This window comes from Gopherus evgoodei, chromosome 13, assembly GCF_007399415.2.
Source record: "Gopherus evgoodei ecotype Sinaloan lineage chromosome 13, rGopEvg1_v1.p, whole genome shotgun sequence".
NCBI classification, from domain to species: Eukaryota; Metazoa; Chordata; order Testudines; family Testudinidae; genus Gopherus; species Gopherus evgoodei.
In genome coordinates this window covers 7,251,444-7,264,920 of record NC_044334.1, presented here as the reverse complement: position 1 = coordinate 7,264,920, position 13,477 = coordinate 7,251,444, and the positions used below count along the sequence as shown (strand labels likewise).

The following is a 13,477-nucleotide window of genomic DNA, read 5'->3' as shown; positions in this document are numbered from 1 at the left end:
CAAAACAGCCAATCGCAGGAGCAGGTCTCAGTCACGTGAGCCGGCAAACAGCCAACCAGACACAGCGAGCGAGGCGGCGGTGACGAGGTGCAGAGCTCTGCAATTCCGGCGGGAAACCTGAGCCCGGCCCGGTCGAGAGGTTGAATGAGGGGACGGGAGTATGGAGGGAGCGGCGCTGAGGGGAGACTGATAGCTGGGGGCTGTCGGTGAGGTTGGGGGGCCCGGGAGAGATGGGGGGGAGCACTGGGAGGGGAGGGGAAGTGGAGACTTGATAGAAGGAGGCACATGGGGGCGCGCTGAGCGGAGTAGGGGAGCGCAGGTGGGGGGGCACTTGGGGATCCCTGAGTGGAGGGGGGATATCTGGGTGAGGGGAAGGTGTTGGGGGCGCCGAGGTGTTGGGCAGAGGGGGGAGTGGGAAGTCTGCTGGTGGGTGAAGGGGTCTGAGCAGGTGGAGGGATTGGAGACCTTTTTCACACATTCATAGTTCTCTTTTTTTTGTATCTCCTAAGAGCCTCGTTGAAGGAGCTTCTTCGTGCTGCACCACTGGTGCAATCTGACAAAAAAAAAAGCCACTGAAATGGGGGGGGGGAGGATTATACCATTTCAAGGCTGCCTTCCAATGGTATAGAGCCAATGTACCACTTTTCCTCATTATGGCTAGTGTACCAGGATGAGGGACTGAGGAAAAGATGGGCTTCCTCTGTGCCTTGCCTCTTCTTGGTTGTAGTTTTGGCCCTTTGGGGCTCTGCCTGTCCAAAGTATGTTAGAACAACCCATCAGACTGCTTTAAATCTGGAGGGAATCAACTGCCTTTGCACAGAGCTAGCTGTTCACAAACATCTTGATCTCCACTGTAGATCAGCTGCACAGCAGGATCTGGCTCAATGGTATGTGGACAATTGAGTATTTTAGCCTAGGGAGTAGAATCTCAATTGTTATGAACATCAGTTCTGTGAACAACCAGTTATATGAACCATTTTTCCCAATGGAAAAATAAAATCACATAACAGAGGTGATGTCAACGACAAACAGGTCAATATTCCTTTCATTCTCTTGCCTTCAGTGCACTGGAAATAGCTTTGCAGTAGTTTGAAAGACAAGAATGCAGTACACCATGCTGCAACGTATACACCATGCCTACTGTAATTCTGAGATGTTCAGTTTTATTAACTTTTTGATATTATGAGCTCTTCATAAAATCGGGGTTCTACTGTATTGAAGTTTTGCATTGTTTGGTACAACTTGAGAATTATTTTGCTTTAACCATCTGTATTTCTGAAGAAAAAGGTAAAATATAAACTAGGGCTGATGATTAATTGCAGTTAACTCACACAATTAACTTAAAAATTAACTGTGATTAAAAAATTAATCACACTGGTAAACAATAGAATACCAATTGAAATTTATTTAATATTTTTGGATGTTTTTCTACATTTTCAAATATATTGATTTCTATTACAACACAATCCAAAGTGTACAGTGCTCACTTTATATTATTTTATTACAAATATTTGCACTGTAAAAATGATAAAAGAAATTGTATTTTTCAGTTCACCTCATACAAGTACTGTAGTGCAATCTCAAATTGTGAAAGTATAATTTACAAATGTAGACTTTTTTGTTGTTACATAACTGCATTCTAAAACAAAACAATGTAAAACTTTAGAGTCTAGAAGTCTACTTGGTCCTACCTCTTGTTCAGCCAATCGCTAAGACAAACAAGTTTGTTTACACTGATAGGAGATAATGCTGCCTGCTTCTTATTTATGTCACCTGAAAGTGTGAACAGGTGTTTGCATAGCACTTTTGTAGCCAGCGTTGCAAGGTATTTACGTGCTAAACGTTTGTATGCCCTTTCATGCTTCAGCCACCATTTCAGAGCACATGCTTCCATGCTGAAGACACTTGTGGAAAAACAATGTGTTAATTAAATTTGTGACTGAACTCCTTGGGGGAGAATTGTATGTCCCCTGCTCTGTTTTACCTGCATTCTGCCATATAATTCATGTTATAGCAGTCTCAGATGATGACCCAGCACACTTGATTTACGAACACTGTCACTGCAGATTTGACAAAATGCAAAGAAGGTACCAATGTGAGATTTCTAAAGATAGGTACAGCACTTGACCCAAGGTTTCAGAATCTGAAGTGCCATCCAAAATCTGAGAAGGACAAGGTGTGGAGCATGCTTTCAGAAGTCTTAAAAAGAGCAACAGTCCAATGCCGAAACTACAGAACCTGAACCGCCAATAAAGAAAATCAGCCTTCTGCTGGTGGCATCTGACTCAGATGATGAAAATGAACATGCATTGGTCTGCTCTGCTTTTATCGTTATCAAGCAGAACTCGTCATCAGAGTGGACGCATGCCTTCTGAACACCTGTTCTCACTTTCAGGTGACATTGCAAACAAGAAGCAGGCAGCATTATCTCCTGCAAATGTAACCAAACTTGTTTGAGCAACTGGCTGAAGTAGGACTGAATGGAATTGTTTTATTTTTGAATGCAGTTTTTTTTGTATGCAGTTTGACATTTGTAAGTTCAACTTTCATGATAAAGAGATTGCACTACAGTACTTATATTAGGTGAATTCAAAATATTTCTTTTTTACAGTGTAAATATTTGTAATAAAAATAAATGTAAACTGAGCACTGTACACTTTGTATTATGTGTTGTAATTGAAATCAATATATTTGGAAACGTAGAAAACATCCAAAAATATTTAAATAAATGGTATTCTATTCATAACAATGCAATTAATTGCAATTAATTTTTTTAATCTCTTGACAGCCCTAATATAAACCCCAAGAGCATTTAAAATGTTACAGTAATACTGCACTTGACCCCTCATTTGGTATATATAGTACACTCTCTTTCAAATAGTTTAATAATTTCTGAATATGTCATGAATGAATGATGACATTATTATGACATTAGGAACAGGGTGAGTAGAGTAGATCAGTGATATTGTATATGCCACTCTACACACTGTGCATACTAAATATAGAGTTTTATCCTTACTAAAACTTGGAATACATTATTATACAATGGTTCACCAACAGCCAAATATTAACAGTGATTCTTCTGCTTCCTCAACAGATGGGAAGGCAGCAGTGTTATAGAATTTATGCATTACCTGCTGTCTCAGTCAGCATCGTACTAATTCTTGGAAAATTACAAACTATAACTGTACTTGTTTTGCCATTGTAGGTAACATGTTAGGGGAAACAATGATTGCTTTGATAGCTTTAAAAGCTATCATGAATAACTCAGAGTTTCCAAGGAAAATTTCGTATGTGACTAAATATGAGAAATGGATAAACAAATTGGTTATTGTTTCAAAGAGAACTGGGGTTAATAACTATGCATGAACAAAGAAAGCAGTCTTTCTTGGCACTAGATGTATATTGTCTTTGAAAGAGCAGTGGAGTCTCAGTACCCAATCAATAAAGAAAATGAGAGTTAATTGAGCTGCTTGAAGAGCTTGATCTGTGTTCTGACTAGCATTTCTGAACATTCCAGACACAGATTAGAACTCCAGTCTTCAAAGGCACATAAAATGAACCGAGCCCCTCCATTGCAAGGAAATTAGTTTAACTAATGGGTGTGATGATATATATTTATTTGGAATGCTTGCAAAGATTTCTTAAAATGTGCTAGTTACTATATGATTGTATACAGTATGTAATGTTTCCAAAGAGAAGACACAATTGGCAGATCTCATTAAAAATCTGTACTGTGCTTCTTTCAGGAATGTGTACATTGATGAAAAGTTGTGGATTAAACATTTCAAAAGACTTAAGTATTGGGTTTATGGGCTAAATGTAATGTTCTTACTCTTAGCGCCCTCTTCCCTAGTTGTTTTACTTGTCCTGTTGCAGTGGGCTTTGGTTTTAGCCTCCCTACCTGGGGTCATGTAGTAATTTTTGTTGTCAGAATCAGTTGCAGTGCAATGGAGTTTGAGAACCCCTGCCTTAGATGAACTGATGTGGGTAAAATTCCATGTAAGAAAATGACCGAATTTTCAGCATTAAAGAGCTGATCATCTCAACAAATCAGAGGCAGTACTGCAATGCTACACAGCAGCATTCATTTGCCTTTGCAAGGTAGCAGAGACGGTTACCAGTCGTTTTGTACCGTCTGCTGTGTCATTGTAAATTGGCGATGAGATGACGGTTATCAGTCATTCTGTACCATCTGCTGCTGTCATGGGTGCTCCTGGCTGGCCTTCGCTGAGGTCAGCTGGGGGCGCAAAGACAAAAATGGGAATGACTCCTGCCTAGAATATGGGGCAAGTGTACTAGAGAGCCAGTGTATCAGAGAACCAGAGAGCACAGCTGCTCCATGTCAGATCCTGCAGAAATGATGAGCTGCATGCCATTCTAGGGGTATCCCTGCAACAACCCCACCTGTTGCTTCCCTCCTGACCCAATCCTCCTGGGCTACCTTGGCAGTGTCCCCCCATTTGTGTGATGAAGTAATAAAGAATGCAGGAATAAGAAACACTGAGTTTTTAGTGAGATAAAATGAGGGGGAGGCAGCCTCCAGCTGCTATGATAGTCCAGGCAGTACAGAATCTTTTCTTTAGACATGAAAGGGGGCAGGGCTGATGGTGCTCAGCCCCCAGTTGCTATGATGAGGACGGTTACCAGCCGTTCTGTACCATCTGCCGGGAATGATCGGGAGTCATTCCTATTTTTACCCAGGCGCCCCTGGCCGACCTCACCTGAGGCCAGTCAGGAGCACTCACGGGATGCTGACGAGGACGGCTATCAGTTCATTTGTACTGTACCATCTGCCACTGGGGAGGGAAGGGGAGAGGATGCTGCTGTTCAGTGCCACAGCACTGCGTCTACCAGCAGCATGCAGTAGACATGGGGTGACACTGAAAAAAGTCAAGAAACGATTTTTCCCCCTTTCATGGGACAGGGGGCATAAATTGATGAGATATACCCTGAACCACCCCGGACAATGTGTTTGACCCTATAGGCATTGAGAGCTCAGCCAAGAATGCAAATACTTTTCGGGGACTGTGGGATAGCTGGAGTCCTCAGTCCCCCCTCCCTTCCTCATGAGCGTCCATTTGATTCTTTGGCTTTCCGTTACGCTTGTCACACAGCACTGTGCTGTGGATTCTATATCACAGCCTGGAGATTTTTTTTCAAATGCTTTGGCATTTCGTCTTCTGTAATGGAGCTGTGATAGAACAGATTTGTCTCCCCATACAGCGATCAGATCTAGTATCTACTGTACGGTCCATGCTAGAGCTCTCTTTGGATTTGGGACTGCATCGCCACCCGTGCTGATCAGAGCTCCATGCTGGCCAAACAGGAAATGCAATTCAAAAGTTCGCGAGGCTTTACCTGTCTACCTGGCCAGTGCATTTGAGCTCAGATTGCTTTCCAGATTGGTCACAATGGTGCACTGTGGGATACTGCCCGGAGGCCAATACCATCGATTTGCGGCCACACTAACCCTAATCTGACATGGCAATACTGATTTCAGCGCTACTCCTCTCGTTGGGGAGGAGTACAGAAACCGGTTTAAAGAGCCGTTTATATTGATATTAAGGGCCTCGTTGTGTGGACGGGTGCAGGGTTAAATCGGTTTAACACTGCTAAATTCGGTTTAAACGCGTAGTGTAGACCAGGCCTAACTCATCAAGAGGCGGTAAAATTCTTCTGTTGACCTACCTGTGCTACACCAGCAGCTAGGCTGACTTAACTGTGGTGCTCAGGCTATGACATTTTTCAGAGGTCTGAGCAATGTAGCTAGGATGATGTAATTTTTAAGTGTAGCCCAGGCCTTACTAGTTTAGAGAAGTCCTTAATGAGCATTGAGAGGACTTTTCAATTGTGTTAAGCCAACTCAATTAAGATTACACAATTAAAAAACACACCCATTAAGACTGAGCCAGAGAGGTTAAGTAACTTGCTCAAGGTCACAAAGCAAGCTCATGTCATAGTTGGCATTTCAGTTCAGGAATTTCTGACTCCTAATCCAATGCTTAATTCACTGGATTATGTATCAATGATTTAAAAACCTGCTCAAAGGGTAATTTAAGAATACCTGGTTTGTAGCATAAAATTCTGAACACCAAGGGTATGTCTACACTGCAATATAAGCCCAGGGTTTGAACCCAGGCTCAAGCCTTCCATCTTCACATAAATTGTGCTAACTGAGGGCTAGGACTCAGGGTCTCAAGATCTCATGAGGGTGGGGGGTCCAAACCTGAGTCAAGCCAGGACCCAAGGTTGAAGCCCTATTGCTTTGCAGTGTAGATGCAGCCCCACCAAAAGGATCGCATAGACTGACTTTCTTTGTCCTCTGGACAGTAATGTGTTCCCACACTGCACCAGGAACAAAGGGTTAGAGCAGCCAGATTTTGGGAGTGGTCTGGGATATGGATGGTTGGACATGGGCCTGCATAATGCAGGAGCCCCAGAGTTCAACAATTCCTAACCTGGGGTTATAAATGAGCGTAGATGCTCATGCCCTCGGTTAACAAACCCAGGGTCTGGTAACTCAAGTTCTACTAACCCTGGATTTACCTTGCAGTGTAAACCTATCCCAAGAGCCAGGTCTTGTGCAAAGGAAGTAGTATATGAACTGCAATTTCTAGCTAAAAACCCACAAGAATTTCCATTGAAGGTTCAAGTATCAGAGGGGTAGCTGTGTTACTCTGTAACCACAAAAACAACCAGGAGTCCGGTGGCACCTTAAAGACTAACAGATTTATTTAGGCATAAGCTTTCATAGGTAAAAACCGCACTTCTTCAGATGCGCCATTCAAGGTTCAGTAAATTTGCAGAAGGAAACAAAAAATTAGGTGATTCCCATTAGTAATCTGTTCTTGGGATTGCTGTCTGGAATTGTGCAAAACCTCTGAGGATTAAGAGGTTGTCACATGTCACTGTTACTTTTTGTATCCTGGCAGAGGTAAATAAAACATTTAAATCTTTTAATGCCACTTTGGCAAAGCCAGAGGGCCCAGTGAGGGAAAGTCTCTTATTAATAGAACCTTGGCATACATCACTTTTCAACTGTATAATGGCTCCCAGGTGGATATTAAGTCTCCTGCATAAAAATAATCTATACAAATGCAATTTAGGTATCTTACTACGTGAGAAGTAACACCAAATGATGTATTACAATTCTAATCAGTTAATCAAAATCACTTCACATTAGGGTTAGAATGGCAATTAAATAGTTAAATGCGTCTGACGAAGTGGGTGTTCACCCACGAAAGCTTATGCTCTAATACTTCTATTAGTCTATAAGGTGCCACAGGACTCTGTCACTAATTAAATAGCATGGCTTTGAGTTTTCTGAGTCACTTTAGGCTCAAATACACAATACTCAATATTTGGAGATTTTTTTTTTTGTTAAATCCACATCTAAAGCTCCATTGCTAAGGGCAGAATTCCAGGAGCTCTGGCTTTTGGGTCAGATTCTGATCTCAGTTAGGCCAGTGTAAGTCAAGAGTAGTTCCCATTACTTCAGTGGTGTAATGAGATCAGAATTAGGTTAAACGGTATTATGCTGATTAATTTGAAATATTGATGAATAACCTCATCTTTTAGGGATCAGTTTTCTCTGATTATATTTTGCCTGAATTTGGTGGAAAGCTTTAAAAAAATTAAAATGACACCAATATTAATTAAAATGGACGTAAGCAATTTCTTAAGTGAGAAGGTGATTGTTAGTTGTCAGATGGAAAAAATGGGAGAAAAGACTACTGGGTTTTACTCCTGGCTCTGATACTGGCTTGCTACTTAGCCGTAGGTGGGTCAGTTAATTTCTCTGCCTTGGTTTACTCACTGAAATAATATACACCTAGCTTCCAGGGCTAAAGTACATAAGCATTGGATGTGTCCCAGATAAGTGTCCTATACTGAAAAGTAATTTCTCACACCACATCCATTTACTGTCCATGTTGATTTGTTCTGTGTCTGTAGAGATGGGAAAAACTTTTTAATAGGCTTTTAAAATGTTAACACAACAATTTAAAAGGTATTCCAAAACTATTGAACAAGGGGTTCCTAATTCCTTTCTCTTGGGTGTGGACTGTGTTTTTCAGGGAACAGTTACTACTCTTCTGATTCTCAGGAATTCCTGCACCATAGATCTTCAAGGATTGGTCCTATTGTGCACTTCTCAAAAGCAGTCATGGTTAGGTAAAGTAAAAGTCACTACTAGGAACATTCAATTAGAGTTCTTTATTTCTTTACAGACACTATCACTGATCTCTGAAGCTGCTGACCTCACAGCCTCCTTGCTCACTCTGATGCTGTAACCTTCTGTTTGCAGTGACCCTATGGTTCATGGAACAGTGCAGATTAAACAGATAACATGAATAACTGGAGTCAAAAACAGTTTCAAATAACCTTTCAGACAGGCAGATGGGGAGAGGACAGCAGAGAGTAAAAAAATGAATTCACAGCAAAAGCAAACAGTCACACCTGGCAAGAATTCAGCACACTAGCAGAATAAATTAAACATTTCAGAATAAAGGGAGTATGGAAAAGCACCATCAAATAGCAATGCACATGCCATTATTTGTTCCTGCATTATACCCGTTACGCTTTTTAAATAAAATTCTGCTTTTGGAGTGCATTAACCAGCTGTGCAAGATATTTACAGCAAAATTTGACATTATGCAAAACTTGATTGTTTTTTATTTACATCATATAAAAAGCCCTGGGTATGTTCGTTGAAAGCTTGCTGAGGAGCATGAATCTTTCCAGTGAGCCTGGGCCCACTTTAGAGTGAAAATGTTGATCGGTTTCTGGGTTTGCATCAATATCACAAGACCTGTCATCTTGATGCCAAAGCAGGTGAAACTGTAATTCTGATGTGAGTTTTGCATTGAAATTTTAGGCTAATGCTTGAGTAAGATCTGAATGTTCAATGTCCAGTCTGCTCTGTACAAACATTAAAGATCCCATAACACTTTGTAGCAGAGTAGGGGTTTGCCTGGGTGTTCTTGGCCAAAATTTTACTTCCTGGTTATCCTTTTATGGTAGGAATTTCCTTCCTTACTGTGTGTGTTATGCTCTCCTTTAAAACACTCACTTTTTGGTTCAGGACAAAATTCCCATTAAAAACTGAATGATTGGGCTCCACATGTGCAGAATCAACAGATTTTATGTATTCAAAGCACAAGGTAGAAAGATTATTTAGCAGTAGGAATCTAGGAGTTAGTTGAAACTGGATGCCAAATAGTAAACCTTCTTTTCTTCTACTTAAAGATTATGACCAGAGAGCTTGGCGGAACAGTGAACGCCTTGCCTTTTGCCCTTACGAGTTTTGGTTTCTAATTCTGTTTTGGTAATAGAACTACTGTGACAAAGTTCCTCCTCTATCTTGGTGGGTCGTGCACTTATTGGCAGATTTGCTCACTCAGTGATCTTCCCCTCTGGTGGAATCCACAATTTGGGTCAACTCCTCCTGTGTCTGATCAGGAGTTGGGAGGTTTGGGGGGAAGCCGGGGCCACCCTCTACTCCAGGTTTCAGCCCAGGGCCCTGTGGATTGCAGCTGTCTAGAGTGCCTCCTGTAACAGCTGCATGACAGCTACAACTCCCTGGGCTACTTCCCCATGGCCTCCTCCAAACACCTTCTTTATCCTCACCACAGGACCTTCCTCCTGGTGTCTGATAACACTTCTATTCCTTAGTCCTCCAGCAAAAAAAAAAAAGAAAAAAACACACACCACCACCCACCCACCACAAATTGAAGTGAGCTCCTTCTTAAACCCAGGTGCCCTGATTAGCCTGCTTTGATTGGTTGCAGGTGTTCTAATCAGCCTGTCTGCCTTACTCTAGTGCATCCCCTGCTCTGGTCACTCAGGGAACAGAAAACTGCTCATCCAGTGACCAGTATATTTGCCCTCTGCCAGACTCCTGTACCCCACTGGTCTGGGTCTGTCACATAACCTTAACATTATCTCTGGACTAGAACTGTCAGTGAGTGGTGGTTGTAAATCAGAACTGATGTGCTTGTCATAGCCATGTGGGGAAATTCTGATAGGCCTTGCCTGCACTCTGCCTTTAGGGTAGGACATACAGCCTCATTGTCTCAGATGAGCCTCTGAGCCATCACACCATGAGTTCTGCCCAGCAAATCCAAATGAGATAGACTTCTGGTCAGACTTGTATACTCTTCTGGGACTCAAGCACCTCAGCAAGTATATGCAGTGACACCCAGCAACCTTTTCAAAACATGGGTAGATTAGTCAACTGGAACACAGCAATCCGGGATCCTTAGGTTAGCATACAGAATAAAGGTTGCAACATAGGCCATTTAGCCAAGCCAGTGCCCTCAGCCAGCCAAGCTGCTATGAACTCCATTTCAGGCTCTGTCTCCTGTGTCAGTTCAAGGTGAACCATTCTTGAGTTCACATACCACCTGCTGGAAATTCCAGCTGTTAAGTGTTGATTGTTCAGTCCTTGGGACTTCCACTGTCTCCTGTTCTGCCCCAAGAGCACACATACAACCCCTTTTGCCCCTGTTAAGTAGCCATACCAAGCACAGTAACAAGGAATGTGTAGGATTCATAAACATATTAAAAAATCCCACTTCAGCATAGGGGGCATCTTAATTCTCCAGAAGATTATATGTGACAGGTGAGACCTCTGAGCTTGTCTGAACAGGTAATATTTGTGGAAGCATTCTTTACTTGCCAAAATGTGTTTAAACACTAGATTGTTTGTACTATGAAAATTTAAATAACTAGGGATTCTTGATTACATCCCAGTTGGCTTCAGAGAGCTGTTTGCATCCCTGCATTTATGAAAGAGAATTTGCATGCCTTTTATTAACTGTTTTTCTTATGGCCCTCTATTCCATTTACATTAACTCAAGATGAAAAAGTCACACTTTGTTACAGGATAGTGAGGATGGTTTTACCTGTCCTGCCTTTTACTAACTCCAGATGTTGATATTCTCTTTTCACTTTCCTATTTTTTTTTTTACTCTCTTTAATCACTTTGCATTTTGCTGTATACCTGTTCCAAAATAAAAAAACAGTTGATTATGTCTCAACAGAGCCAAAAACTCAAAGAACACTGTATTATTTTATGCATTCGCTGCAAATAAAACAATGTTTTAGTGGATAATTTGTTGTTCAAAGGTCAGAAGAATAAATTATAGTTGCATAGCAATTATACTCTGTCCCCTTCAATTTATGTAATAGTCTGTATTTCTGTATCAGCTATTAACTTTATGCTTTACAGTATATGTGCATTTGCTGTGAAAACATTTGTTGTGGATTTCCAGATTTCTGAGCATATTAATTCTTAATCAATATGTTCCATTAACATGGGATGACAGGGTTGTATAGAATTTTCCTTGCTATCATAGAGTCAAACTTGGGTGTAAAGGGGCACCATAGAAATACTATAGGTAGATAGATGAAAGGCAGATTAGCTCAAGATGGAGCATGATATGCTGTGATCCATTGCCTCTATAGGTCATTTGTTAAAAGTAGTGCAGGGCATGTTGTGATCTCCTGTTTTCATGGAGGTTGTTCTCATCAGGATGGAGCAGGGATATCACTTCTCTGGAGGCTGCTCACAGACCTATAACTCTCTCTAGTTTATCCTGGGGGGGGAAATATTGTATGTCAGGATTAAAAATGGGCAAGGTTGTTCCATGTCCATTATACAGATGAGGACAGGCATAATATTAAAGATATTGGGATCAAGAGGAGGTTGATAAAGGTCCATTGCAGAGATGGAGCCAGGCTTGACATCTGGGGCACCTGGAGCAGGGATAAGGTTGGTTCTGGGCCATTACTGAGATCGGGCCAGACATGACGTCTGAGGCATTGGAAGTGGGTGAAGTTGGTTCTGCTGTTACAGAGATGGGCCCACACGGGGTGCCCGGAGCGGTGGGAAGTCGGTTCCGCTCTGTAGCAGAGAGAGGCCCGCACGGGGTGCCCGGAGCGGTGGGAAGTCGGTTCCGCTCTGTAGCAGAGAGGGGCCCACACAGGAGGCCAGGGGCGGTGGGAGGTCTGTTTCAGTCCGTTATAGAGAGAGGCCCACGGGGGGTTCCCGGGGCATTAGGAGGTCGGTTCCAGGCTGGTGCAGAGGCGAATGGGCCCATGCGGGCTGACCGGGGTGCTGGGAGGCTGGTTCCGGTTCAGTCCAGAGACGGGCCCACGTGGGGTGTCCGGGCCGGTGGGAGATCGGTTCGGGTCCGGTCTAGAGACGGGCCCTGGTGGGGTGTCCCGGGCGGTTCGGGTCCGGTCCGGTCCAGAGACGATCTGCCCCGGTCATGCAGGTGCAGCGCCGTTGCGCTGTCCCGTCAGGCGCTGCAGTCATGGGGCGGCCCCTGAGCTGGGACCACCCCTGGGCCGAGCCCCTCCCTGCCCCGGCCCGCCCGAGCTCCTCCCTGGGGGTGGGGACTGGGGAGACCCTAACATTCACTCTCGCAACCCCCCATTGAATGGACTCGTCCCCCTCCCCATGGAATGGACGCGCCCTCTCCTCTGATTGGAGAGTCCGCTGGACATTCTCGCTCTCATTGGTTGAGGGGCGACCAATGGGGGTGGGAGGAGGCCTGTCCCGCCCTCCGTGAGGCGGCCCCTCAGTTGCCGCGCAGGGCGGGGCCCCGTGGGATGTTACGGTGCTGGGCTCGCTGCCCCCTGAGGAGGAGGAGGAGAGGCGGGAGCGGTCATGAAGGTGAGCGGGGTCCCGGGCCTGGGGGGAGCCGCCAGGGTTGTGTCCCCTTGGCGGGGAGTGGCGGGCGCCTGTGCCAGTGCCCAGCCCGCGGCCGCCGCTGCGTCGTCCCCCGCCCCCTCCCGCCGCGGGCCCGCCTGGGGCCGGGGCCAGGCCAGGCCAGGAAGCGCCCGTGACTTGGCAGCCCGTGAGCCAAGCCCACAGGGGCGCTCTCCCCCGGGGGGCTGCCCCGCCTCTCCCAGGGCCCGGCCGACCTGGCGCCTGTGCTGCGTTGCATACCCCGTCCAGGCTGCCACTCGGGCCGAGCCCCGCCCTGGCCACACGCCGCTCTGCCTGGCTTGGGTCAGCGCTGCAGGCGCTCCGGATCCGGCCAGTGAGGAGGGGCAGGGCCTGAGGCTTGGTGTGACATTTCGCAGTTTGGCTGCTGCAGCAGACGCAGCACCGCCGGGGCAGAAGGTGTGCGTAGGGCTGTATGGAGGCGTTAGTAGGGCTCTGAGACCCAGTTCCAGCAGTTGTTGACATCACAGGGTGGCTGCTCAGGCATGTGCTTGGAGACAGTCCGTAAGCCAGACACCAGTTTACAGGGCAGTATCGACTAGCCTCTCTCAGGGGCTAGCTTGAGCTGACTTCCCCTGTCCTACAGGACCTGGAAGAGATGCAGGCAGCTCTGCCAGATACCATCCGCTAGCTCAAGGGTTCTCAAACTGGGGGTTGGGACCCCTCAGGGCGTCACGAGATTATTATATGGGAGGTGGGGGGTTGTGAGCTCTCAACTTCGCCCCCAACCCTGCTTTGCCT

At 44.8% G+C, this 13,477-nt stretch overlaps 1 protein-coding gene across 6 annotated transcripts in view; it reads left to right on the top strand.

The window, feature by feature from the left end:
- Positions 1-12,569: 12,569 nt before the first annotated feature.
- RNF34 (ring finger protein 34) overlaps positions 12,570-13,477 on the top strand; it is a 53,725-nt gene continuing 52,817 nt past the window's right edge. For 4 of the 6 annotated variants that reach the window (XM_030583405.1, XM_030583407.1, XM_030583404.1 and 1 more), the window contains exon 1: positions 12,570-12,682. In XM_030583405.1, the coding sequence (XP_030439265.1) occupies positions 12,677-12,682 (6 nt within the window). In that variant the 5' untranslated portion in view covers positions 12,570-12,676. Of the gene's footprint in view, positions 12,683-13,053; positions 13,136-13,477 lie in introns of those variants that run through there. The other 2 variants (XM_030583406.1, XM_030583409.1) reach the window with 2 other exon arrangements.